The 23,770-nt window shown below is 58.7% G+C and overlaps 1 protein-coding gene across 7 annotated transcripts; it reads left to right on the forward strand.

Moving 5' to 3' along the window:
* The first annotated feature begins 4,321 nt into the window (after nucleotides 1-4,321).
* ADORA2A (adenosine A2a receptor) lies at nucleotides 4,322-23,083 on the forward strand. 7 transcript variants are annotated; one of them, XM_031934587.1, is made up of 5 exons: nucleotides 8,334-8,494; nucleotides 12,661-12,777; nucleotides 13,374-13,479; nucleotides 13,886-14,488; nucleotides 21,306-23,083. In XM_031934587.1, exons 4-5 carry the CDS (start codon nucleotides 14,166-14,168, stop codon nucleotides 22,210-22,212), a joined length of 1,230 nt encoding a protein of 409 aa, XP_031790447.1. In that variant the 5' UTR covers nucleotides 8,334-8,494; nucleotides 12,661-12,777; nucleotides 13,374-13,479; nucleotides 13,886-14,165; the 3' UTR covers nucleotides 22,213-23,083. The 7 variants fall into 7 exon arrangements, with proteins under 7 accessions (XP_031790449.1, XP_031790448.1, XP_031790451.1 ...); XM_031934588.1 differs by lacking the exons at nucleotides 8,334-8,494; nucleotides 13,374-13,479 and adding an exon at nucleotides 4,634-4,649; XM_031934586.1 differs by lacking the exon at nucleotides 13,374-13,479.
* The last annotated feature ends 687 nt before the right edge of the window (nucleotides 23,084-23,770 follow it).

Consider the following 23,770-nt stretch of genomic DNA (forward strand, 5'->3'; position numbering starts at 1 on the left):
GAGGCGGAGCTTGCAGTGAGCTAGATCCGGCCACTGCACTCCAGCCCGGGTGACAGAGTGAGACTCAAAAAAAAAAAAAAAGCCGAGCAGAAAAGAAGGGCCAGGGCAGGCACCCACCAGGCATGAAGCAGATGTGCCCGAGGGGAAGGACAGGCCATCACAGGACTGGGTTGCACCCAAGACTTCTGCCAAGACGAGCACTGAGGAGGAGTCGGGACACAGGTCCTCCCCAGGTCAGCCACCAACACGGGATGTGGGGGGTGGTTTCCATCTCTGCGAAGCGGGGCCCCCTTCTGGGCCCTCCTATCAGGCACCCTCTCTGACATGGGGTACAGAGGCCTGGCGGGTCACGGGGCTGGGGCCACAGGGAGAGTGGGCAGGTGGCTTAGAGCCATCGGGGTGATGAGTGGCGAGCCCCAGCATGAGGGCTGAAGAGGACTGTCACTGCCCACCCTGGAGCCCGGCTCCACTCCCCTTGGGGCCTGCTTTCCCATCTATGCCAATCATCCCCAAGGCCGGGTTGCTAGCAGGTTGCTGTTTGTCCTCACACCCAGAAGCAGAAATGGGGTGAACATCTTGAGTGGGTGGGGGCAAGTTGGGAGGAGGATGGCCAGTGACTCGATCACTTCCTCCGTATGTTTCTTCTGCCTTTGCAGGACCTCTGTTAGGATAAACTGGAGCCCTGTGAGGTCCCTGCCCCACTGGAGAAGTTGGGGAGCACCTGGGGTGACCCAGTCAGTTTCCAGGGACCCTTTCCCTGCTCACCGGCTGCTTGTCCTGGGCCTGGCGTGTCTTGCTCCTGATGCAGCTCAGCTGGCCTCAGAAAAAACAATGAGGGCCAGAGGCCACCAGGTGCATCCTGGGCAGGAACAAAGGGCCGGAATCCTGGAGCAGGGGAGGCCCAGCTGGCCCCGCCGCCTGGCCTGAGGATCCCGGAGCCTGGATGGAAGGAAGGGTGGGCGCCCACAGCCTTTTCAAAGCCTGCCTGGGGCTGGGCAGGGAAACCAAGACCCGGAGACAGAAGTCGGGGACTGCCAGGGGCCTCCCTGTGCCCACCAAAGGGCAGTTGTTGCACTCGGAGGACTTCTGCCCCTCAGCCTTGTTGCTCCCTTGGGCCTGGGGAGGTGGCCCAGGCACCTGCACAGGGACCTTCCCCAGCCCCACAGCCTTGATATCTGAGGACAGCACTCAGCTGAGGTGGGTACGGGGCTGGCGAGGGGGCAGCAAGGCCAAGACCGAGGAGGTGGCCTTAAGGTGTGTGGTGCCGAGAACACAGGCCCCTTCCTGGAGAAAACAAGCCGGCCCGTGGGGCGGGCAGTATGGGGACAGCCCTCCCAGGTGCAGTTCCCCATTCCTGAACTGGACGGCCTGGCCTGTGCCTAGTCTCTGGGCAATGGCATTGCTGGAGACCTGGGCCAAGGCACCTGACAGATGACACAGGACCGTGGGGCTCTCTGCCTCTGAAGGGCCAGGGAGGAGCCCAGTAGGGGGAAGGGTGGGGGCCTGGCCTGAGCCTGCCCCTCACAGCCGCCTCGGCGCTGGCTCCTCATGGGTGGCTCTGAGGATTGTGGAGCTGGCTCTGGGGCTGGAGCCACTCCAGGCCCTGCCTGACCACCCCCGGTCTCAGAACAGTTCCACTGGCACCAGTGCTGAGGAATGGAGGAACTGCCCCTTGAGCCCTAGAGGTGAATGTTAAGGGCTTTGGCACTGTGACCCTGAGGACCAACTTTAGAACAAAGTCATCACTCCACTCCCTGCGTGAGGACGTTGTGGCTGCACCCCGCCTGCTGTGGGACTGGCGTGCACATGGCTAGACCATGCATGGGAAGGTCCACACAGGAAGGTTGCGGGCCCCAGGATGGGAATGGCAGAGGAGTCATTGGGGTCCACACTGGGGTACAAGAGAGACCCTCAGAATCAACTGAGAGCTGGTTTCTGCCTCGTGAGGCCCCGCGCCCCCTCAGGAAGACTCAGGACGCTCAGTACATGTGTGCTGAGTAAGGGCTTGAATGAATCTGGACCCAGCAGGTGTGGGCGGGAGGGGTTTGTCCCCACTACAGGAGAGGTTTTACCTCTTGGGAAGCCCCAGAAGTAAGGATGGGGAGCCAAGGATGGGGGCAGGGGAGGGCCCCATGGCCATCAGCATCCCACCCCCCTACCTTGTGGTTTGACTTAACCTCCAGGAGGGGGCAGGGCAGACACAAGACACTCATTTTACAGTGAGGATATGGGTCCTGGAAGGTCTGCAGGAAAGCCCAAGCTGCTGGCCCCAGGGCGGTGTCCCCACCTGCAGGGGGAGCTCCTCCACTAAGGAAAGCCAGGGCCATGGGAGGAGAGCAGGCGAGCTCCTTTGAATAGAGTCAGCAAAGGCCAGGATGAGAGAGAGAGGGGGCACCAGGGCCAGGGGTCTCTTTGGAAAGACCTGGGGACAGCGCCCCAAGAGTCTCATGTGGGTCTCGCCCTTCGGAGTTTAACTCAAGCTATCTGGGTCCCCACACATCCCAGGGTTTCCTCCTCCGCCTTGCGAGGGCCCCACTGGACGTTAGGGAACATGAGGACCAGGAGAGCCGGGCTAGCTGAATGGGAACAGAGGCCCAGGCTTTGATCCCAGGAATACGCCAGGGAGGCTGCCAGATGCTCAAGGCTGCATCTGGGCAAGCAATGGTCACTGCCATGGGCCCCATGCTCCTCCCAACACACTGGCCAGGTGCCTGTGTGCCCACTTCCCACCCACCCTCTCCTCCCTGCAGTGAGTGGTGGCTGCTGTGATAGAGATCGTGCCCCCAATCTGCCTTCAGCCTTAGGGTCCAGCCTGGCCTTGGGCAAGCCCCTCCACCCTGGGCCTCTAGCCAGGGCCCCACTGGTCCCCAGAGGTTCCAGAATGCAAGAATTCCCAAAAGCCTTTGGCCACCAATACCCCGGCTGTCTGACATAGCCTGTCCTGTCGTGAACAAAATTGGGGTTAGTCTACATCCCTCCAGGTGCAAGGGTAGAAGGCGGGTTCCCTTGGACAGCTTGGAGGGCTGGACATGAAGTTGTTCCCAATTGGAAGCCTCCAGAAAACAGGCAAGTGGGGGGCGGTGGGGGGGCGTGGGAGAATTCCCAGCCTCAGGCTCTAAAATTTCCAGTGAGTCTGTGGTGCAGACAGGACTCCCTGCCTCCTTGATCAGGGAAGTGCAGGAGGATCAGGGCCACACTGGGCACCAGGAGCTGGAAGAACAAGGGGGTCTCTGGCCCAGAGTCTGGGATGGGGAGAGGCAGAGGGGGCACTGGAAATTGGGGACACATCTTTGAACTGAGATACCAGCTGTTGTCACGACCAGCCCCTGGGCCAGGCTAAGGAAGGGCAGGGCTAAAGGTGGAGAGCCGGACAAGGGTTAGGCAGGGCCTTGAATGCCGTGTTCAGGAGGCTGGCCTTTATCCCTCAGGACCTGGGGAGCCATGGAAAGATTTGAGGAGAAGCGGGCACTGGGCACAGCTGGACACTAGGGAAGGCGTGACACAAGGGCATGGATCCAGCCCAGCTCTGATAAGGAATAGCAGAGTTCCGCAGGACCATAGCAGCAGAGGCGGCAGCAGTGAAGGCTACTTCTCTCTCTCTCTCTCCTCTCTCTCTCTCTTTCTTTCTTATTTATTTATTTATTTGAGACAGAGTCTCGCTCTGCCGCCCAGGCTGGAGTGCAGTGGCACGATCTCGTCTCACTGCAACCTCCGCCTCCCGGGTTCAAGTGATTCTCTTGCCTCAGCCTCCGGAGTAGCTGGGACTGCAGGTGCATGCCACCACGCCCATTTTTAGTAGAGACAGGGTTTCACCTTGTTAGCCAGGATGGTCTCCTGACCTCGTGATCCGCCCACCTCCGCCTCCCAAAGTGCTGGGATTACAGGCATGAGTCACCTCGCCCGGCTGGCATTGGGGGCTTCTTAAGAGGGAGGCTGGGCCCGGTGGCTCACGCCTGTAATCCTCGCACTTTGGGAGGCCGAGGCGGGTGGATCACCTGAGGTCAGGATGTCGAGACCAGCCTGACCAATATGGTGAAACCCCGTCTCTACAAAAAAATACAAAAATTCGCCAGGCGTGGTGGCGGGCGCCTGTAATCCCAGCTACTCGGGAGGCTGAGGCAGGAGAATCGTTCGAACCTGGGAGGTAGAGGTTGCAGTGAGCTGAGATCGCGCCACTGCACTCCAGCCTGGGCGACAGACCAAGAGTCCGTCTTAAAAAAAAAAAAAAAAGAAAGAAAAAAGGGAGTGTGGGGGTGGGGCCCGGAGCGCTCCAAGGGGCGGGGAAGGGGACTCCCAGGCCCGAGGACTCTTGGAACGGAGCGGGGTGTGGCGCTGAGGAGGCGGCGGGACGGATGCGAGACCGGGAGAAGCGCGCTGGAGGGCTACGGGCGGGGGATGTGGCGCGGTCCAGGCCCGTCGCGGCCTCGTCCTGACAGGGACACCTGCGGGCTCGTCCTTCCAGGATCACCTGCGGGCTTCGGGAGCCGATGCCTCGAGTCCCCTTCCGGCCTCGGTTTCTCGGCGCCGCGGGGCGGGGCGGGGGCAGCGCGGGTCTCAAAGCTGCCTGCAGGGGGCGCCCGTGAGCGGCGCGGCCGGAGCCGGAGACCGAGCGGCCGCCGAGACAGCGGGAGCCGGCGTGCGAGCCGCAGGTCAGCCGGGGTGCTAGGTCCGGGGTGCGGGGTCCTGGGTGCCGGGTGCGGGGTGCCGGGGGTCCGGGGCTGGCGGCCGGGCGGCGTAGGGCCGTCGGGGGTGTAGGGCCGAGAGGACTGGGAGGCTGGAGTTCTGCTCCCCTCAGGGTTCCTTTCCCGCCGCCCCGAAACCAGTTCCCCGGCGCGGGGTCCGAGTCCTGCCCCGCGTTGGCCGCCCTCACGGCCCGTGAAGGGCTCGGGCACAGTCACGCCCCAGGCGCAGTTGCGGCGCCGCGTGCGAGACCCTCCGAGCCGTCCCAAACTGCAGCGGAAGGCGCGCGGGGGTAGGCGGGGAGGGAAGGCAAGTGCGGCGGCCGGCGCGGCGCGGGGTGCGGAGCCGCAGGTAGCGGGCGGGGAGCGTCAGTCCGTCCGTCCGTCCGTCCGTCTGTCCGTCCGTCCATGCGCTGCAGACCGGCCCCGCGCGCTCGCATGAACCTTCCAGGAGCTCCTCCAGCAGGAATGGGCAGGGGGCGTAGAGGCACTTCCTGAGGGCTGGCGGGCCCGGACCCCGGGGCGAGGGAGGATCCCCAGGTGGAGGAGCCGGGCGGATACCGGTTCCCCGGGAAGGTGCGGCGCGGGCAGAGGCACCCGAGCGCCCGGGGCGCGCCGAGAAAGGGGGAGTCGGGAAAGCTGGGCCGAGCGCGGGCGCATTCCTTGGACAGTGGTGGCGGGAAGTGGGTTTGGGGGACCCAGGAGACGACGGGGGACCGGCGGGGGTGGGCGCGCGCCTCGGACTGGCCCCGGCTGTCTGCCTGGCTGCCCGGAGCGAAGGTAGGAATGGCGGGAATGGTAGCGGCTCTCGAGGGATTTGGCGCAAGGTGGCCCAAGGGCTTGAGGCCGCCGCCGCGGGCCGGCAGAGCTGAGATCCTTGTGTCCCGCACTCAGACTTTAGTTGCCCCGACTGTACCATGGGAGGAAGAGGGAGACCCAGGGCTGAGTCCTAGGCTGGGGGAGTCGAGGCCCTGCAAAGAGGAGCAGGTGTTTGTGGCCCTCGTTGGAGGGTGGGCCGCAGGTCAAGCCAGCCCTCTGTCCCCATCCTGAGGCACCGCCTCTCCTGGGCTGTGTCCCCAACAGGGCCCTCTGCTCTCCTGCCAGGTGCTCAGGTCGCCTCCATTCTGCCTCTGTTGTCGGCTCCCCCTGGGTTCCCTGGCGGGGCACCCTGCCGAAACTCCCTGACGGGCCAGGGCTGCCCCGGGGTGCCCCAGCCCTGGAGACCGTGGTGGAGGGTTCTGTAGAGCACCGCGGGCCTGGGACGCTATTGCTGGGTGGGGCTTCCTCACTGGCCCTGCTTTGGCCGCTCCTGGAGGCCTTGGGTGGGGCTGGGAAGGCCAGGCCCTGTGGGCAGCATCCCCCAGCCCCCATCCTGGCAGATCCATGGCAGGGGCGCCTCACAGGCTAGTCCACGGCCACGGTGTCAGTCCCTCCTTGGTCTGCGCTTGCTTTTTGGGGTTTCCTAGGCTCTCCATAGTCCTAGTGTTTCTCAGGAAAATCCCAGCCACTACTCCTCCATCCGCGTCCCCTGTTCCCCCAGTGCTGAGCTGGCTGAGCTGTGAGCTTTCCTGCTCCTTGCCTCAGGAAGCTAGGGACAGCCCAGTCACCTCTGGCCGGAGGTGGACCTTGGGCCAGGCTGACCTGGCTGGTCTCAGGGCTGTGCTGGGCTTCTTCCCGTATCGGCCTGTGAAGTACAGATCCCCAAATATGCCCTGCTTCCTGCCTCCAGGAGTCCGCGACGGAAGAGGGCCATCAATGGCAATGACTGCCTCATGGGCAACCTGATGGACTGGTGATTTCAGTGCCCTCGTCTGGGTTTCTGGTCTTGCCTCCGTGACCCACTCACTGGGCAGGTCACTGTCCCCTGGAATCTGATATCTCATCTGTAGAACAAGGATGATGATCTTAGCAATGCCTAATGTGGAAAGGCCTTGGCTTGGGGGCGAGTGGGGGAAGGTTTAGGGCAGACCACAGGGCCAGTTAGGGATGTGTGCTGGAGCTGGGGAACCTGGGAGGGAGGGTATTAGGCTTGGGGGTCAGGGGACACCACAGGGATTGCTGTTGGCAGAGGGACATGTGAATGGCAGTTGGCCTGGGAGCCAGCATGTGTCTTGAAGGCATCACGTCCTACAAAGTCCAGGTGAGGCCTGGGCAGTGCCTGCCGTGTGGGACCACAGCCCCTAGTGGCTCTCAGCTGTGTCCTGACACCCAAAGAAGGTCTTATTACCTCTCACCGACCTAATTCCCAAGCCACCTAACCCCAAATGAGCTAGAATTGCCTTCCCAACCGTGTTTGCGGGGTCTGTCTTGTCTATTGTAGCGCAAACTGGGCCCTGAGCACGCAGAAGAGCAGAGGAAGGACGGACGGACGGATGGATGGATGAATGAAGGCGGGAAGGATGAATGAAGGCGGGAAGCTTAGGCTGAGGGGATTTAGGGCGTGTGTGGTGAGGATGCTGTGGAGAGGAGACCACACAGGCAGGAGCTGAGCTGGTGAAAGGGAGGGTTCTAGCTCCCAGGAGAAGGGTCTGGGCCATCGACAGGAGGGGCTTGGTCCTAGGAGGTGGGTGGTCCAGAGGTTGAAAGGAGCAGAGGAGCCCAGATGGGGACGGGAATGGAGCTGGGGTGCAGAGAGGAGCCCCCACATGACTGCCCACCCCCTGCGCAGGGCCTGGGACTCTGGGTGGTGGGAAGAGGCAGTTTCGTGGCAGAGAGGGAGGCCCGGGCCCCTGTAGCCTGGACTCCATGGATCTGGCCAGGGACTGGGGAGGATCAGGTGGAGGGAGGAGCAGGAGAGCAGCTGCCTCTCATCCCAGCACAGGGGGCGATGGGAGCCCAGGGAAGGCAGGACCCTGGCTTCGGGCCTCCGCAGGCATTTTCTCTGCTAGAATCTCTCGCTACCTCTCTCCCTTCACCTTCTCCTCCAAGTCCCACCCAGATGCTGCTTCTGTGAGTTGCCATGGGGATTCTCTCACCACACCCCCCACCCCCACAGGGGAGGCCTGTTCCAGGAGTCACTGGGCAGGGGCTGCTGCTGCTGCCCTTCTGTGCCCCACCCCTCGGATGTGCCGCGCAGCCCCGGTCTTTGGCATTGGCCGTCACCTGGCGGAGAGGCTGCTGGAGCTGGCCAAGCAGAGGGAGGCTGATGGTGTCACTTGGTGTCTCCTCTGGCGTATGGGCAGGAGATTTCTCCCCAGAGGCCCCGGGCTGGTGTTTGTCTGCCCCTGTGTCACAGGAGGACTCGCCTCTGGTCCCTCAGTGGCCTCTGCAAACCTCGAGCCAGCCTGGGGGAGGCTGCTCAGTGGGGAAGAAGCAGTGGCCAGGCTCTGCTTGGTCACCTTGCCCTCCTGTCAGCCTCCAGGGCTGCTTTGTCACACCCGCCCAGGGACCCAGCAGCCGGTCCTCACCCCTCCCATCCTCAGTGCAGCCACCCTGGGGCATTCTGAGGCCCTGCACCCAGCACTGCCCCTTCAAGCCTCCCACAGGGTCCCGCCCAGGACTACTGGGCTCTGTGTCCTCAGGGCCATCTAGAAACACTCCCTTGTCCCCGCTTCAGCAGCGTAGTACCTGTTGCCCGCCATTTGAGGGAGGTGCAGGTGCCAATCCTTCACGTGACGTGATGTGGCTCACCACAGCCTGTGTACATGTGAGCAGCCGCATGCAGAGGGGAAGCTCTCCCGGGCCTCGGGGACTATGACATGGAGCAGGAGCCGCCCCCAGCCAGGCTGCTTTCAGCACAGCGTGGGCCCCCAGCACCTTTGTGTGGGGTGTGGCCCCTCGGAGGAGGGCTGTCAGGCGAAGCCTCGTATGAGGGGGTGAGTGGCGCCCAGGCGGGGAGGAGGGGGAGCTGTGGCCTCCCTGGCCCCTAGCCTGGACACATGGGGGTGTGGGGAGCAGGAGCTGGGGCCCCCAGCACTGGCCCCAGGGCTGCGATGTGGGGGCTGCTCTGTGAGGCAGGCTCAGGGCCTTAGCCTCCAGCTGCAGGGAGCTGGGTCTTGGCCCCATCTTGCCCACATCCTGCCACCAGGAGCAGAGAGCCACAGCCGCACCCGGGCTGTGGGGGAGGGATACCAGGCGTCTCTCTGGGTCCTGGGCCCAGCCTGCACCCAGCGCCTAAAGTAGGGGCCATCGGGCAGCCCCGGAGGGCAGGAGGGAAGCGGAGCCCATGCTGGGTGGCTGGTCACCACCCGGCAGTGAGGAAGGCACCTGCGCTGATGAGTTTTGGGGAGGGTCTGGGGATCCTGGGGCCCTGGGCTGTGGGAGGTTCATGCCCAGGCCCCCCTGGGCCACCCCAAAAGCCAGTCATAGCGGGGCCCATGACCTGCCATGCCCCTGCCGAGCTCCCGCAAGCCACTTGCTGATGCTTCTGTCTACCCCATGCCTCTCAACCGTTTCCTCCTAGACTAGGTCTCTTCATGGCATTTCTGTGAGAATTCCTCAGTACTAGCTTCAGATCCCCAGTCACCTCTTCCACCATGTGTGTGCCTGAAGCCCACCACATGCCTTATTTCAGTCCCTCTGTTTTTCAGTCCCTGGATTTTGTATTATTTCTTGTTCATATCCACCTGTCCTTGTTTCATTTCCGCCAGTCAGTTCAGAAGTTCTCATTCTTGTCTCCAGATACCATTCTTTTCTTTGCCTCTTTGGACATCCTAAAGGTCTCTAAAATCGTTATTAGATTACTGTATTACCTTCCTTTCTGCTGGAATGAATTCATCTCCATATTTTTTATTCTGTTGCTTGCCTTTCTTAGCCTTCATTTACCTCTTGCGCTTTGAAATTGATTTGCGACTCCTCTGAGGTGAGCCAAGGTTGTGGAGACAGGGAGTGGCCTGCAGTGCCTGAAACCGCAGGGCAGCAGCCGTCTCCCAAGAATGTCCTGGGTCCTTTCCTCCTTTGAGGTCCCCTGCCATATGCTCAGGGCCCAAATGGGGCCAGGCACAGCAGTGGGGGGCACACCTCCCTGTGGCCCAGCAGTTGGGGTTCTGCCAGGCCTGGTGGAGGTGGTAAACATTTGTTATGGGAAAGTAGCAGGAGGGTTCTAAGGCTGGGATTCTGAAGCCCAGGAAAAGGCCAGGCATGGCTGGAGCAGGTCCGAGTCCCTGCACTGTGCCCTGTACGTTGCCCTTAGCTGCACTCAGGAGCAGATGTGCAGGGCACTGCCTAGAAGCCGGTGGGCACCTCTGTGCAGCAGGCTCTGGGGGGTACAGCCACCATCTGGGCATGTGTACAAAGGGCCTTGCTAGTGTGACATACAAGGAACCAGAAGACGTGGGCCAGAAGATGTGTGGGTTTTGATTAAATGGAGTTTTAATTAAAGTGTCCGGGTTGGGGGAGGTGAGGAGGAAGGCAGGAAGAAGTAGCAGTTTTGAGTCTGACCGCGTGGAATCCTATAAGGTTGTTCTTTCAAGAGGCATTATGCACGTTCCACAGCATGTGTCCCCTGTCTATATGGGGCAGCATCTGCCCTCTGATCTGTCCCCAACAAGGGGCAATCACAGGGAAGTATTACATTATTAGTATCTAATTTCCCCTCCTGGTTAGCAACAGATGATGAAGGATTAATTAGATGCACAGAGCCAACAGAGAGGGATAGGAAATTGCCAGATCCTGGCCCCATCCCCTCCCTGGGGCCTCTGACCTTCCTGTCACTCTGGGAGGCTTCTGAGGGAGGGGAGCTGGAGGCCCAGGAGCCTTCCTGCTGCTGTGCTCTCTGTGGGTACAGCCCCAGCCCTACGCCACCTTCCAGTTCTCTTGGTAAGGCTGAGAGAGGTCACATCACGCCTTTGGGCCTCAGTTTCCTCATCTGCAAAATGGGTTTCCTGGGATCAGCAAGATCACAGATGACCGTCATTTCCCAAGCTCCTAAGCAGGCTGCACAAGCTGTGTCTGAGGGTCCAGTGCAGTGCGTGACCTCTAGGCAGGTGCCTCCTGGGACGCATAAGGTTTGGCAGCTCAGCAGTGGCTGGCATCGTGGCCAGCTGACTCTGTTGCTCCCCAGTTCTGGTCCACGACACATTAGTAGCTTGAAACTGGGCACAAGGGGAGAATTTATACCACAGAAATCAGGCAAAGCCTGTAAGTCAGGGCGCCCCCGGCCCGGGACCGATTTGCCAGCCTATGGTAGTTCCCAGCCTTTCCCCAAGGAACGCACTCCTCCCCTGCCTGCCCCGAGGGTGCCTCTGACTCCACTGATCTGCTTTGCTCAGGGCTGAGAAAGGCACAGCTGAGAGTGGATTCTGGCTTGGCAGGGGCCCAGGTTGCCTGTGGGTCCGGGCAAGCCTCACCCGGGATGTGCTGGCAGCAGCTGGGAAAGCCTGCAGGAGTGTTTAAGGAGGGGCCGAGGGAGGGGACAGGCAGTGAGGTGGCCTGTGTGGACTCTGCCGGCAGAAGCCATGGGTGTCTTCAGCCCCGTGCGAGGCCGGCCAGGGCAGAGGGGTCTGTTGCCCTCACTGAGGCTGGTGGGCAGCAAGAAGTTGGCTTCAGTGTAGTCAAGAAGGTTATCAGTATCTAGTGCTGTTTAGCGTGGGGACCCACAGCCCAGAAGGTACAAAGACCCTGAGAACGGGGGTACACAGGCAGGTACCCAGAGCTGCCAGGGAAGCCTTGCCAAACAGAGGCCCCAGTCAGGCTCCTTCCAAACCAGGCATCCCGGCTGGCACGGCACCAGTCCAGCCCCTGCGGCAGGTGCCGATGATGTGACCCCACCAGCAGGGCTCTGAGTGGTGGGACTGGGGAGTCCTCCCTCACCTGGGCAGACATGTTATGTTCCACCTTGTCTGCCCCCAGCAAGGCCCTTGAATCTGGAGCATGGTCTGGAGCTGCATCAGCTTTCTAGTCTGGGATGGTCAGATTGGCAGAAGGTTGTGGCATCCTTCAATGCAGATGCCCTAGAGAGGGCCATGGTGGGAGGCAGGATTCCTGGGTAGAGGCAGCTCCTCAGTGACCCACTGGGCCTCACTGGACAGTGGCCTGTTGCTGCTGCTGGTGGTGCTGGGCTTGGGGGGCCACCTTGGAACCACAGGCCAGGCACCCGGGTGGGAGGCAACCCGGGCCCAGCACCAGCTCCACTTGTACCCACTGGGCAGGGGCTATCATGAGTCAGGTGGGCCCTGGTGACTACTGCTCAGGGAGAGAGGCCAGGAGCATCAGGGATAACTGTGTTCCTTGAGTGTGGCCAGAGATGGTGCCAGGAGACCTGGTCTGGCGCATCCCTGCCAGCGACATGCTTTGTGAGTGGCTGCCTGGCAAGTGCCCCATGGAAAGCAGGGGCTTGGGAGGACTCAGCCCTCTCCAGCTGCTGCAGGGCCTCCATTTTTGCAGGGTCTCTGGTCTCTGCTCTCTCCTTCCTCCTCCTGCTTCTGTGTCAATGCTCCATTCCAAGCCTCCTAGTAGGGGCAAAAGGGCCTGTTGGGTGCAGGAGAACCTCCAGTCCCAGGTTTGGCTGCAGCCTGTGCCAATCCTGTTCCAGCCACTTGAGGTGCTGACAGCACTGGAGTTGGAGGGAAAGTTGGGGTCTGTTTGAGCTCTGTCACATGGACAGTGGGGTAGAGGGGAGCCTGACCGTTTGAACAGGGCTCAGGACCAGGAGTGACTTCCTCTCCAGGTTGCCAATCTTGCTCCGTCCCTCATGTCCTGAAAGAGAAGAGAGATGAGGTGGCTGCCTGAGTCCACGTGAAAGGCAGCCTCTGACCTCTTGTCCCCAGGCAGGCAGTGGTGGCTGGCCATACACTCACAGGGCCCCATGAGGGTTCAAGACTGGAGGGGGTAGATTTGAGGGCCTCTTAGCTCTCGGAGAGGGGCAATTTAATGGACAGAGGGCCGTTTGGACCCAGACCATTCACAGGCTCGAGGGGGACACTGGGAATTGGGGCTGGGCTCAGGCCTGCTGGGGAACCAAGACTTCTGCTTCTGAGGCATGTCAGCTAATTCCATTTTGACTCTGGGGGAGCCATTTTAAATGTTTATTTCCTTCTCATAGAATCATGTGTGAGAGCTGGCATGGCCCCTAGAGGTCATTTGGGGTCCAACTGCCTCACTGTATCAATGAGGAAACTGAGGCCCAGAAGAGAAAAGCATTGTTGCCCAGAGTCCCTCAGTGAGTCCTGGTTCCGTACCTGCTTTCTGCCGGGGACCAAACTCCAGTTAGTCATTCCTGGTGTCAGCCAGGCAGAGGAGCAGGCGGGGTAGAGGGTGTGGGAGGAGGGAGGGGAGGCAGCTCCCTCCGAGTGGAAGCTCACAGTCAGCTGCAGCGCCGCCCCCGGCCCTGACTGCAGCTGACTGGCGGGGGCACCTGGAGGCAGCGGGTTCGGGCGCAGTGTGAGAGGGCTTACCCTTTGCGGCAGTGGGAGACAGGACCAGGCGGCTCCCCACATCCTTCCACATCCGAGCTCCAGGGGTCTCTGGCCTGTCCTTTCACAGGGCGGCTGGTGTCCCTTAGGTGGGTGCTGGTAGTTCCTGGGAGAGCTGACGGGATGGAGTGGGCCAAGGGGGCTGAGAAGCTGGCCTGGCGAGAGAAGGTGGGTGGGACTGGGAGAGCCTGGGAAGGGAGGGGTTTTTCTGGGAGGGAATGTCATGGGGCTGGCCGCGATCCAGGACCCAGGAGACTGGCCAGGCTGCCATAGGAGGCCTGAGAGGCTGAGCATGGGGGGCCAACACAGTGACAGACTTTTAACAGGTTCCTGGCCCCCCCAGGAAAAAAACAGACTGCAGCTGATCCTTGGCCCTGAGTTCAGAGTGGGAGGCACCATGACCCCAGTGCACAGAGCAGGGAATGCAGGGAGCCATGGATAGTGCTGGGGTGAGCTGGAGTCCTGGCAGGCGCCTGGCCATGGCGCTACTCGTTCTGCAGAGCCTGGGAGAAGGGGCTGCCTCCTTGGGAGGGGTTTGCGTGAGAGTCTTAGTGGGAATTCTATTGGACCAGGGGAACCAGTCTTGCTCAGTGACTTCTCTGGGTGTCCTCTAAAGTGAGGGTCAAATTCCCACCTCTCTCGCCTCCTGGCTATGACCACGGCAGACCGGGCAGGGCATGGGGCTGGGCGGGGTTGGGGGCCATCCTCAGGCTAACACCTGGCCTGTGGGTGGGGTGGGATCTGAAGCTGTAGGGTCTTCAGGGGGCCAGGGTGGGTGTGGGGCTAGGGGTGGCACTTTCTGCAGGGTCCGCCCTCTGCAGATGGTTCAGCTCCTCATCGGCTATCCGTTTGCAGGTGCCTCAGGAACCCTGAAGCTGGGCTGAGCCATGATGCTGCTGCCAGAACCCCTGGAGAGGGCCTGGTTTCAGGAGACTCAGAGTCCTCTGTGAAAAAGCCCTTGGAGAGCACCCCAGCAGGGCTGCACTTGGCTCCTGTGAGGAAGGGGCTTAGGGGCCTGGGCCCCTCCGCCTGGGCCAGGCTGGGAGCCAGGCGGGCAGCTGGGCTGCAGCGATGGACCGTGAGCTGGCCCAGCCCGCGTCCGTGCTGAGCCTGCCTGTCTGTGGCCGTGCCCATCATGGGCTCCTCGGTGTACATCACAGTGGAGCTGGCCATTGCTGTGCTGGCCATCCTGGGCAACGTTCTGGTGTGCTGGGCCGTGTGGCTCAACAGCAACCTACAGAATGTCACCAACTACTTTGTGGTGTCGCTGGCGGCGGCCGACATCGCAGTGGGCGTGCTCGCCATCCCCTTTGCCATCACCATCAGCACCGGGTTCTGTGCTGCCTGCCACGGCTGCCTCTTCATTGCCTGCTTTGTCCTGGTCCTCACACAGAGCTCCATCTTCAGCCTCCTGGCCATCGCCATTGACCGCTACATCGCCATCCGCATTCCGCTCCGGTGAGCAGGGCCGGGGTTACATCTGTGCAAAGGCTGTTGGTGCCCAGGCTTTGGTCTGTGCCCGGGGCCAGGGTGAGCCTGGGGTCAGGGCCTAGTCTGCAGTGTCAGCATGGTGAGCTGGTGACGGGGCCCGGGCTCAGCAGGGGCTCCCCAGGGCCAGCACGTGGCCAGCAGTCATGCCGAACTGACTGATCCCTGTGGGCGCAGGGCGGCCTGGCCCTCCCAGGAGGCCTGGGTTCCCCTAGGCTGCCTGAGGCCAACTGTGCTCTGGTTTTTGGCAGATGAGTGTGGCCAGCGTCTGGCATTGGGCTTAGCAGGGAGCTCTGGTCCCAGTGACCCACGTGCTGCCAGCGGGTGTGTCTGGGCCATTCCTCACACACGAGCAAAACTCCCCGCATGATGCTGGGGTGGAGCGGGGAGCCAGGGGAAACCACAGGACCTCAGTGCTAGGAGCCGCCCGCCACCTGCATTCCCCCAGCTCCTCTGGGCCAGCCTTGCAGTGCGCATATTAGGAAAATGACCCAGAGAGGGGAAGTGACTTGGCTGAATGCCACAGTGAGTCACTTGGACCTATATGCAAATTTTTGTTGCTCCTCAAGTCACCAAGGACTCATGGTTTTGGAGGCAGCCAGTGTGCTCAGGGGCTGGCTGTTGGAGGGGATTTTTATGGTGAATCTTTTGTGAAGTGACTTCAGCCAAGTATTGTGTAAATGAAGATTTTCCCAGAGGCTGAGTTTACTCGGCGTGGATTCCACCTACCCAGGCCGTAGATTAGGCTAGAAAGTGCATCCCTCCCTTGGGGACTTCAGAGGCCTTCTGTCCCACCTCCTGGCCCCACCACCACAGAGCTGGATTCCGCAGCCTGGGTGGTTGTGGGCCCTGAGGCCATGCATGAGGCTTGAGGTGGTGCCTCTTGAGAGTCAGGGAGCAGAGTGTGCCATCTCTGCGGTGAATTATCTGAGACTGGTGGGTGCCTATCTAAAGAGGAAGCCACAGCAGCCCCACTCAGGTTGAGGGTGCCCCAGCAGGAAGGAGGACCCAGCTAAATGAGCAAATGGAAATTTAGAGTGTCAAACCCAGGAGGCCCTTAGAGGTCATTTCCTCTCATCTTCTGGATGGAAAATGAGCCTCAGAGAAGACAGCCAGCTGTTTCTGGGCCACACAACGAGTTGGTAGTGGAGCTGGGGCTAGGCCTAGAAAAAAATGTGGCCTGACCCCCACTGTGACTTCAGTCACTGGGGAGCGGTCATGGGCAGCCTGTCTCCCGGAGCCTGCACCAGGTGGCCATCCCTGTCACCTGGGCTCTAAGCGGGAGCAGGAGCTGCATTGGGCTGCTCCAGGGAAGAGGAGGAGTCTGGACCTCACACTGCCCTATCAGATGCTCTGTATCCCAGGAGAGTCTAGAACCCTTGGCAAAGGAGAAGGGGACCCTGGCCAGCCCTGACAGGGATAGAATTAGGGGTTGTCTGACTCCAAGTGCAATCTCTGGAGAGCCTCCATCCATTGCTCTGCAACGGGCAGAGCAGAGTTCAGGTTCGTTCAGTGGCAGCTCAGAACACGGAGGCCCAGGAGGGGCCCTGTCTGCAGGTGCCCGGGTGGGCCAGAGAACAAAGGACTGGAGCTGACTTCAGGGAACTGCGCTGAGTCTGCACACTGATGGGATGCTCCGTGGGGAAGCAGAGGCCAAGCTCTCATTTTTTCTCTGATTCAGAGGGCATGAACAGGGCTGCTGTTCTCAGTTTAAAGGAACTTGACTTTTTTTCTCTCCTTTTCCTCCTCTGTTTTCTGAGAGTTGAGAGAATGGCTCCCTATGAAGTAAGACAGATGTGCTGTGTGGCTGTGGAAAGTTAGCTGCCTCTCTCTGGGCCCATTTCCTCCTCCATAAAATAGAATAAGTCTCTCTGCCCCTTCAGAACACAACGGTGTTCTGAAGGTCCAGTGAGTGGATGGGGTGACAGGGACCCTGAGGAGGGTTGGCGGGGTAGGAAGAATGGGGATTCAGATCTTTGGGTTCAGAGCCATGGACCTGCCGCCCCCTATCCTCTACCCATCTCATCCCAGCTTTCTTGGAGCTGGACCTTAGTTCTACCCAGACCTTGAGCCATTTGACTCTGCTCCATGAGGCTCTGCAAGGCTTAGACTGGTCTCTTCTGCAGGGGTCCTGGAGAGGATGACGACGATGATGTTCATCCTCCCTTGTGGGCAGAGAGCTTTACAGCTGCCAAAGGATGTCAGCTCAGCATCTCCTGTCATCCTCTTGGCCTGCACTGTGGCCAGGCGGATGTTCTGACCCTCCTGTTACTCATGAACTCATGGGGAGGCCAGAGCAGGGAAGGACATATGAGTGTCTCCTGATGTGGATGGACTCCAGGGCCCTTCAGGCTGTTCCTGGCCCTTAGGTCCCTTCGCTTTCCTGTTCCTCAAGGCCGCTGGGCCGCTGGGCATGTGGAGGTGTCCATGTGGGCTCCCGAGAGCAAGCAGGGTATGAAGGGAACTTGGAGACACTCTGGCCTGAGCTGGAGTTGTAGCCTGGCTCGGGATCCTCCCTCCTCCTTTCTCAGCTGGGAATCCAGCCTCCTCTATATGCCATGTCCTGCTCCACTCAGGAAGGTCCATTCAGCTAGCCCTGGGTCTAGCCTCAGGCCTGCCCCACTCTCCATTAACTTTTTTTTCAAAAAAAGAATTCAGTTTTGGAAAAATCTATTATTTTCCAAGTTCAGGGAACCTGTTGGGCTAGCACAGGGCCTAGTCGAGGAACTCTGTGAGAAAGACTCCAGGCCAGAGGCAGTGATGTAGCTCTCTGTGTCCCCAGAGGATAGAGAATTCAGGGCGAGAGACACGGGCTGCTTTTCCCAGTTCCCAGGGGACTTTTGCCGCACTGTCCCCTGGCTCTCACAGCAGCCCTTGGTGGATGCTCTCGCTGGCTGAGGAACAGGCCAAGGTGCAGGTGGCAGTTGGTGGTGAGGCCCGAAGTCCTAAGACTTCTAAGAGGGCAGGATTGGGAGAGAGGGCTCCCTGGAGGAGGTGCCACCCAGTGGGTCTTGCAGGATGGGCAGGCAGGGTCTCACTGGCATGAGTGTGGTGGCAGCAGGTGTGTCAGGTGGGGGGCAAAGCCTGGGACAAGACCCTGAGGAAGGAATGAGCATGTGAGCACTGGTCAGGGAAGGGTGGCCTGGCTGCCAAGTGACAGAGAGAGATGAACAGAGTGGGCAGGAAGGGTGGAGGCCAAGTCAGCTGTTCATACCGGGGGAAGGAATGGAGGTTTCCCCTGTTGGTCCATGGCTCTTCAGTTCTTGGATCAATGACTCCTTTGGACAACTTAGGAAAGCTCCACCTACTCTTCAGGGTGAGACACGTGCACATAAAGCCCTCCTGGAATCATGGGGCATATTCTTGGACCATAGGGTTAGCCCCCAATGTGGGTAATGAAGATCCCCAGAAAGGGGCAGCCTGCAAGCCAGGGGACACAGGGCTGCAGAGGGCACCTCCACAAGGGATGGGCAGCAGCTCTGGGACCCACATTCTCTGACATGACTGGGCACCCCAGAGTGGCGGCATGTCATGCTAGACGGCCTTGGCATCCCTTCCACCTGGAAGGTCAATGTTTGGGGTCTAGGAGGGCAAGATGTGAGTGTGTGAGTCACAGATGCAGCCCAGGGTACACTGCTGGGCCTGGCTGAGGCTCAGCTGTGATTCCATTTGGGCCCTGATGCTGTCCCCGCCCCCTGGGCACCAGGGTCCAGGGCTCTCAGCCTATGGGGATTTCTTTTGAATAAACTTAGTCTATTTGTGTTTTTTAAAAAAAATGAGTAATGTTTTGCCCACGCTAAAACATTAAAAAGGAACAAAAGAGTATAGTGTAGTAGAAAGTTGTCCTCCATACCCCCCTGGTTCCCCACCCCCAGTTCCCTGCCTGCAAGGCCATGTTAAGAATCCTTCCAGAGATACTCTTTGCATATATAGTCAAGTGCTATTAATGTATGTTTTGTTTCTGTCCCCACACGGGGCTTTCTTTGCAGAGTGCAGTGGAAGACTCCCCTTGTGGTTTCCCTCTTCTGTACAAGTAAACAATTGGACAGACCAGGGATTTCCATACTGTGTTCCCAGAAGCCTTCGGGTTGGCTCTGCTGTCCCCACCAATTCACTGATTCAATAAACATTTAATAAGCCCCTTCCCTTCCCCAGCAGCTTCACCTCTGTGACTGCCTGGGAATGTGGGCGACAAGGTTTGCTGCTGAGAACAGTTTGAAAACCAGCAAAGCAGGTGGCCCAGGGCCCAGGCAGCTCTGCAACACCCCTGTGGCTGCTTGGCTCTGCTCTGTTGCCTCAAATGACAGGAAACTCACTATTGCCTGAGGCAGTCCATCTCTCTTGTGAACAGCTCAGCTGAAAAACTCTTACCTACCCTGAGCCACAATCTGCCTCCCTGTAATTTCCACCCAATGATTCTCCATTCTGCCCTTAGAGGGCAGAGTGCTGACAGGTCCAGGACTTGGTCCCATTTTACAAATGAAGAAACTGAGGCTCAGAGAGACAAAGTTTTAAAACATTCCTGTTTACAGGGCTGGAACCCAGGGAGGGATATGCGTTTCTCAGGAATAATGTCAGAATTAATATAGCTTCCCAGTCAGTGAGGACTATATAAATTACTGTTTGCAAAGCACTAAGAATGGTGTCTGGCATGGAGTCAGTGCTATGTAATGTAGATGTGACAGAGAGAGCCTGAGATTTTATGTTTGCGAGTCCAACAGGAGGGAGGGCACTGCCAGCTCCCTGTTGCTTGGAAGCAATGAGCAAGTCTATGACCCTCCTGTTGAGGCCCTGTTGCAGGTAACCAAGCCCCCATGGAATGGCGCTGAGGAGCTCCTGTGTGAATGGGCTTGTCCGGTTACTGTTTGGATTCAGAAATGACCTAAGAAATTCAGAACAGACAGACTCACCTTGGCCTGAGTTGCCTCTGGGCTCTTGGAATGTCCACAGCAAGTCCATTTCTCTCCTCGGGCCTCAATTTACCCACCTGTAAAACAAGAGGATTGGACCACATAAGAGATCAGAAGCCTCCAGGATATCTCTTTTTCTCTGTAATTTGAATTAGTTAACAAAATTTAAATCTTGGGAGATTATACCCAGAAAACCATCTCCCCAGCCCCACCTGAGATCTGGTAACAGCAGGCACGCATTTTGCATGGCGGTGAAGACCAGATAAACGCCCCACCAGCTGCCTCCTGTGTGTGCTACCTGTAGGCGCCTGTTTACTACCCGTGGATGAGATGGTTTCTGTGGAGGTTCCCAGCTCCAGAGTTAAGTAAAGCACATCTTTCCTTGCACCTTCTTTTTTTTTTTTGGAGACGGAATCTTGCTCTGTCGCCCAGGCTGGAATGTAGTGGCTCAATCTTGGCTCACTACAAGCTCTGCCTCCCAGGTTCATGCCATTCTCCTGCCTCAGCCTCCCGAGTAGCTGGGACTACAGGTGCCCGCCACCATGCCCAGCTAATTTTTTGTATTTTTAGTAGAGATGGGGTTTCACCGTGTTAGCCAGGATGGTCTTGATCTCCTGACCTTGTGATCCGCCTGCCTTGGCCTCCCAAAGTGCTGGCATTACAGACATGAGCCACCCCGCCCGGCCTTCTTGCACCTTCTGAGTGTCCCTGTCTCAGAGCTGACAATGCAGAGATGGATGTAGGAAAGCCCTGCCCCCGAGGGGCCCAGATGTGGTGGGGATGTGCTGCACTTGGGTAGGAAACTTCTCTGAGATCTCTATCCTGGACTTGAAGGATGGGTAGGGTTTCTGCCAGGTAGAGGGGAGTGTAATCTGGTCTTGCCAGAATCAAAACTTAAACAGAAGTCATCCCTCAGTGATCATCAAGGTTGCCTTCCTAAATTAGGGAGCTTTTTTTTTTTTTTATTGTCCATTCTTTTATGAAATCTATGCCACCTTTCCTACAGGGCTGAGGTCTGCTTCCTGGCTGGCAGATCCAGCCATTTCCCGAGTATGAGACTGGGAATCGGTAGGCTTGGATTTCTGTCTGGCTCTCACTCAGTGATTTCAGGCAGATTACTGTCCCCCTGGACCTCAGTATTTCCTTGCAAATGTTAAGATGGCCATGTAAATGTTAACACGTAATTCTCTCATTTCTCTCCAGAGGGCTGTGGGTGGGTTTGGAGGGGAGAAATGGCATCTCCTTTGGCCTGGGACCTCCTCCCCTCTTTTACCCCCCATGCTGCCTCTTCTCAAGGGCTTCTGGAGACCCCAAGTCAAATGGCAAATGGGGAAGAGAAGACAGGGTATGGAGTATAAGAGGCCTAGATCCCCTACAGGTCTGATCTGGCTGGTACTGCCCCTAACCAGTGAGGCCACCCTCCAGACCCCTTCCCACTCTCCAAAGGGAAGCCTGTCGTAGCCTTAACCAAGATCAACCAACATGGAGGTGACTGATCTTGGTTAAGGCTGCGACCAACATGGAAGTGATTGATCTTGGTTAAGGCTACAACGCATTTCCCTTTAGAGAAAAATAATGTTTTCTCCCTCAAAAAATCATGCGTTAATTCCCTCCAACCAAAAAATCATGCGTTAATGGAAATGGGTTTCCATTTCTTGGGTGCCTGCTCTCCTGTTACCTCCCAGCAGCCTGTGAAAAAGGCAAGGCATATTACTTCCACTTAACAGAAGAGGATGCTGGGGCAAGGTGGTGGGAAATGACTGGTCCAAGACCTCATAGTCAGGAAAAGGCGAAGAGGGTGCTGCTCTGGGGTTCTGAACTCTTGCCCTGCTTAACCCTGGTTTCTCAGATCTCTGATGCTGGTCTCTTCTCCCCAGGTACAATGGCTTGGTGACTGGCACAAGGGCTAAGGGCATCATTGCCATCTGCTGGGTGCTGTCGTTTGCCATCGGCCTGACTCCCATGCTGGGTTGGAACAACTGCGGTCAGCCAAAGGAGGGCAAGAACCACTCCCAGGGCTGCGGGGAGGGCCAGGTGGCCTGTCTCTTTGAGGATGTGGTCCCTATGAACTACATGGTGTACTTCAACTTCTTTGCCTGCGTGCTTGTGCCCCTGCTGCTCATGCTGGGTGTCTATTTGCGTATCTTCCTGGCAGCGCGACGACAGCTGAAGCAGATGGAGAGCCAGCCTCTGCCAGGGGAACGGGCACGGTCCACACTGCAGAAGGAGGTTCATGCTGCCAAGTCACTGGCCATCATTGTGGGGCTCTTTGCCCTCTGCTGGCTGCCCCTACATATCATCAACTGCTTCACTTTCTTCTGCCCCGACTGCAACCACGCGCCTCTCTGGCTCATGTACCTGGCCATCGTCCTCTCCCACACCAATTCGGTTGTGAATCCCTTCATCTACGCCTACCGTATCCGCGAGTTCCGCCAGACGTTCCGCAAGATCATTCGTAGCCATGTCCTGAGGCAGCAAGAACCTTTCAAGGCAGCTGGCACCAGTGCCCGGGTCTTGGCGGCTCACAGCAGTGATGGAGAGCAGGTCAGCCTCCGTCTCAACGGCCACCCGCCGGGAGTGTGGGCCAATGGCAGCGCTCCCCACCCTGAGCGGAGGCCCAATGGCTATGCCCTGGGGCTGGTGAGTGGAGGGAGTACCCAAGAGTCCCAGGGGAACACGAGCCTCCCAGATGTGGAGCTCCTTAGCCATGAGCTCAAGGGAGTGTGCCCAGAGCCCCCTGGCCTAGACGACCCCCTGGCCCAGGATGGAGCAGGAGTGTCCTGATGATCCATGGAGTTTGCCCCTTCCTAAGGGAAGGAAATCTTTATCTTTCTGGTTGGCTTGACCAGTCACGTTGGGAGAAGAGAGAGAGTACCAGGAGACCCTGAAGGCAGCCAGTTCCTACTTTGGACTGAGGGGAGGGAGCCCCAGGCTGGAGCAGCATGAGGCCCAGCAAGAAGGGCTTGGGGTCTGAGGACGCAGACGTTTCATGCTGTGAGGCCTTGCACCAGGTGGGGGCCACAGCACCAGCAGCATCTTTACTGGGCAGGGCCCAGCCCTCCACTGCAGAAGCATCTGGAAGCACCACCTTGTCTCCACAGAGCAGCTTGGGCACAGCAGACTGGCTTGGCCCTGAGGCTGGGGAGTGGCTCCAACAGCCTCCTGCCACCCACACACCACTCTCCCTAGACTCTCCTAGGGTTCAGGAGCTGCTGGGCCCAGAGGTGACATTTGACTTTTTTCCAGGAAAAAATGTAAGTGTGAGGAAACCCTTTTTATTTTATTACCTTTCACTCCCTGGCTGCTGGGTCTGCTGTCGGTCCTGCTGCTCACCTGGCACCAGAGCCTCTGCCCGGGAGCCTCAGGCAGTCCTCTCCCGTTGTCACGGCTGCCATCCACTTCTCAGTCCCAGGGCCATCTCTCGGAGTGACAAATCTGGGATCAAGGACAGGGAGTTGTAACGGAGCAGTGCCAGAGCATGGGCCCAGGCCCCAGGGGAGAGGTTGGGGCTGGCAGGCCACTGGCATGTGCTGAGTAGCACAGAGCTACCCAGTGAGAGGCCTTGTCTAACTGCCTTTCCTTCTAAAGGGAATGTTTTTTTCTGAGATAAAATAAAAATGAGCCACATCGTGTTTTAAGCTTGTCCAAATAAGAATGGTGTCTGAGTTCGTTTCCTACTCCATAGCTAGGCCTGTGCACACATACAGGCATGTGTTGTGTATGAGAGAATGTGTGCGTATGTGCAGACACCCTGCCTGCCCTGGGGGCCCTCCCCAGGCTCCTGTCCTCGAGGGGACAGGCTGCCTGGCTGCACCACAATCCAACCTGCATCTCTATGAGGGCCCACAGGGGCTGTGGGAGAAGGGGCTTTCCCCAGCAACTCCCTCCCTCTTTATCTTCCTACATCTTTAAGGGAAGATCTCTTTGTATGTTACCTTCTCGGAACTGTGACCTGCTACCCCTGCCCTGCTCTACCCTTTAGCAGAGGTCACAGAGGTATCTGCAAACAGATCTGGGCAGGGGCTATACTGCCTTCCCCTAGAATCCCCCTCCTTCTATTCTTAACAAAAGAAACCTAGAAGGAAGGGGTGTTTTTGCTCTGACCCCGGCCTCAGGGGTCTCCTGCCTGAGGAGGTAGTGCCATCTTTCTGTGATGGAGAAGTTTGAGGCCTGGAAGGCATTTAGCAACTTGCCCCTGCCTGAGGTTGGTGGGGAGCTGTGATTGTCCCGGTTTGGTCTCACTCACTCTGGGTTTCCGGAAGGAGTGTTAGAATGTCAAGGGTAATCCTCACATAGCCCTGTGAGCCCTGTTTTACAGATGATTAACAAGCCCAGAGAGGTT

The sequence above is a fragment of the Piliocolobus tephrosceles genome, chromosome 19 (assembly GCF_002776525.5).
Source record: "Piliocolobus tephrosceles isolate RC106 chromosome 19, ASM277652v3, whole genome shotgun sequence".
NCBI classification, from domain to species: Eukaryota; Metazoa; Chordata; class Mammalia; order Primates; family Cercopithecidae; genus Piliocolobus; species Piliocolobus tephrosceles.

Bases quoted from the DNA above. Each gene is read 5' to 3' on its own strand.
- ADORA2A (XM_031934589.1), top strand. From the start codon at position 14,166: ATGGGCTCCTCGGTGTACATCACAGTGGAGCTGGCCATTGCTGTGCTG. The intron at 14,489-21,305 runs GTGAGCAGGGCC...TCTTCTCCCCAG, and splicing joins GCCATCCGCATTCCGCTCCG to GTACAATGGCTTGGTGACTG.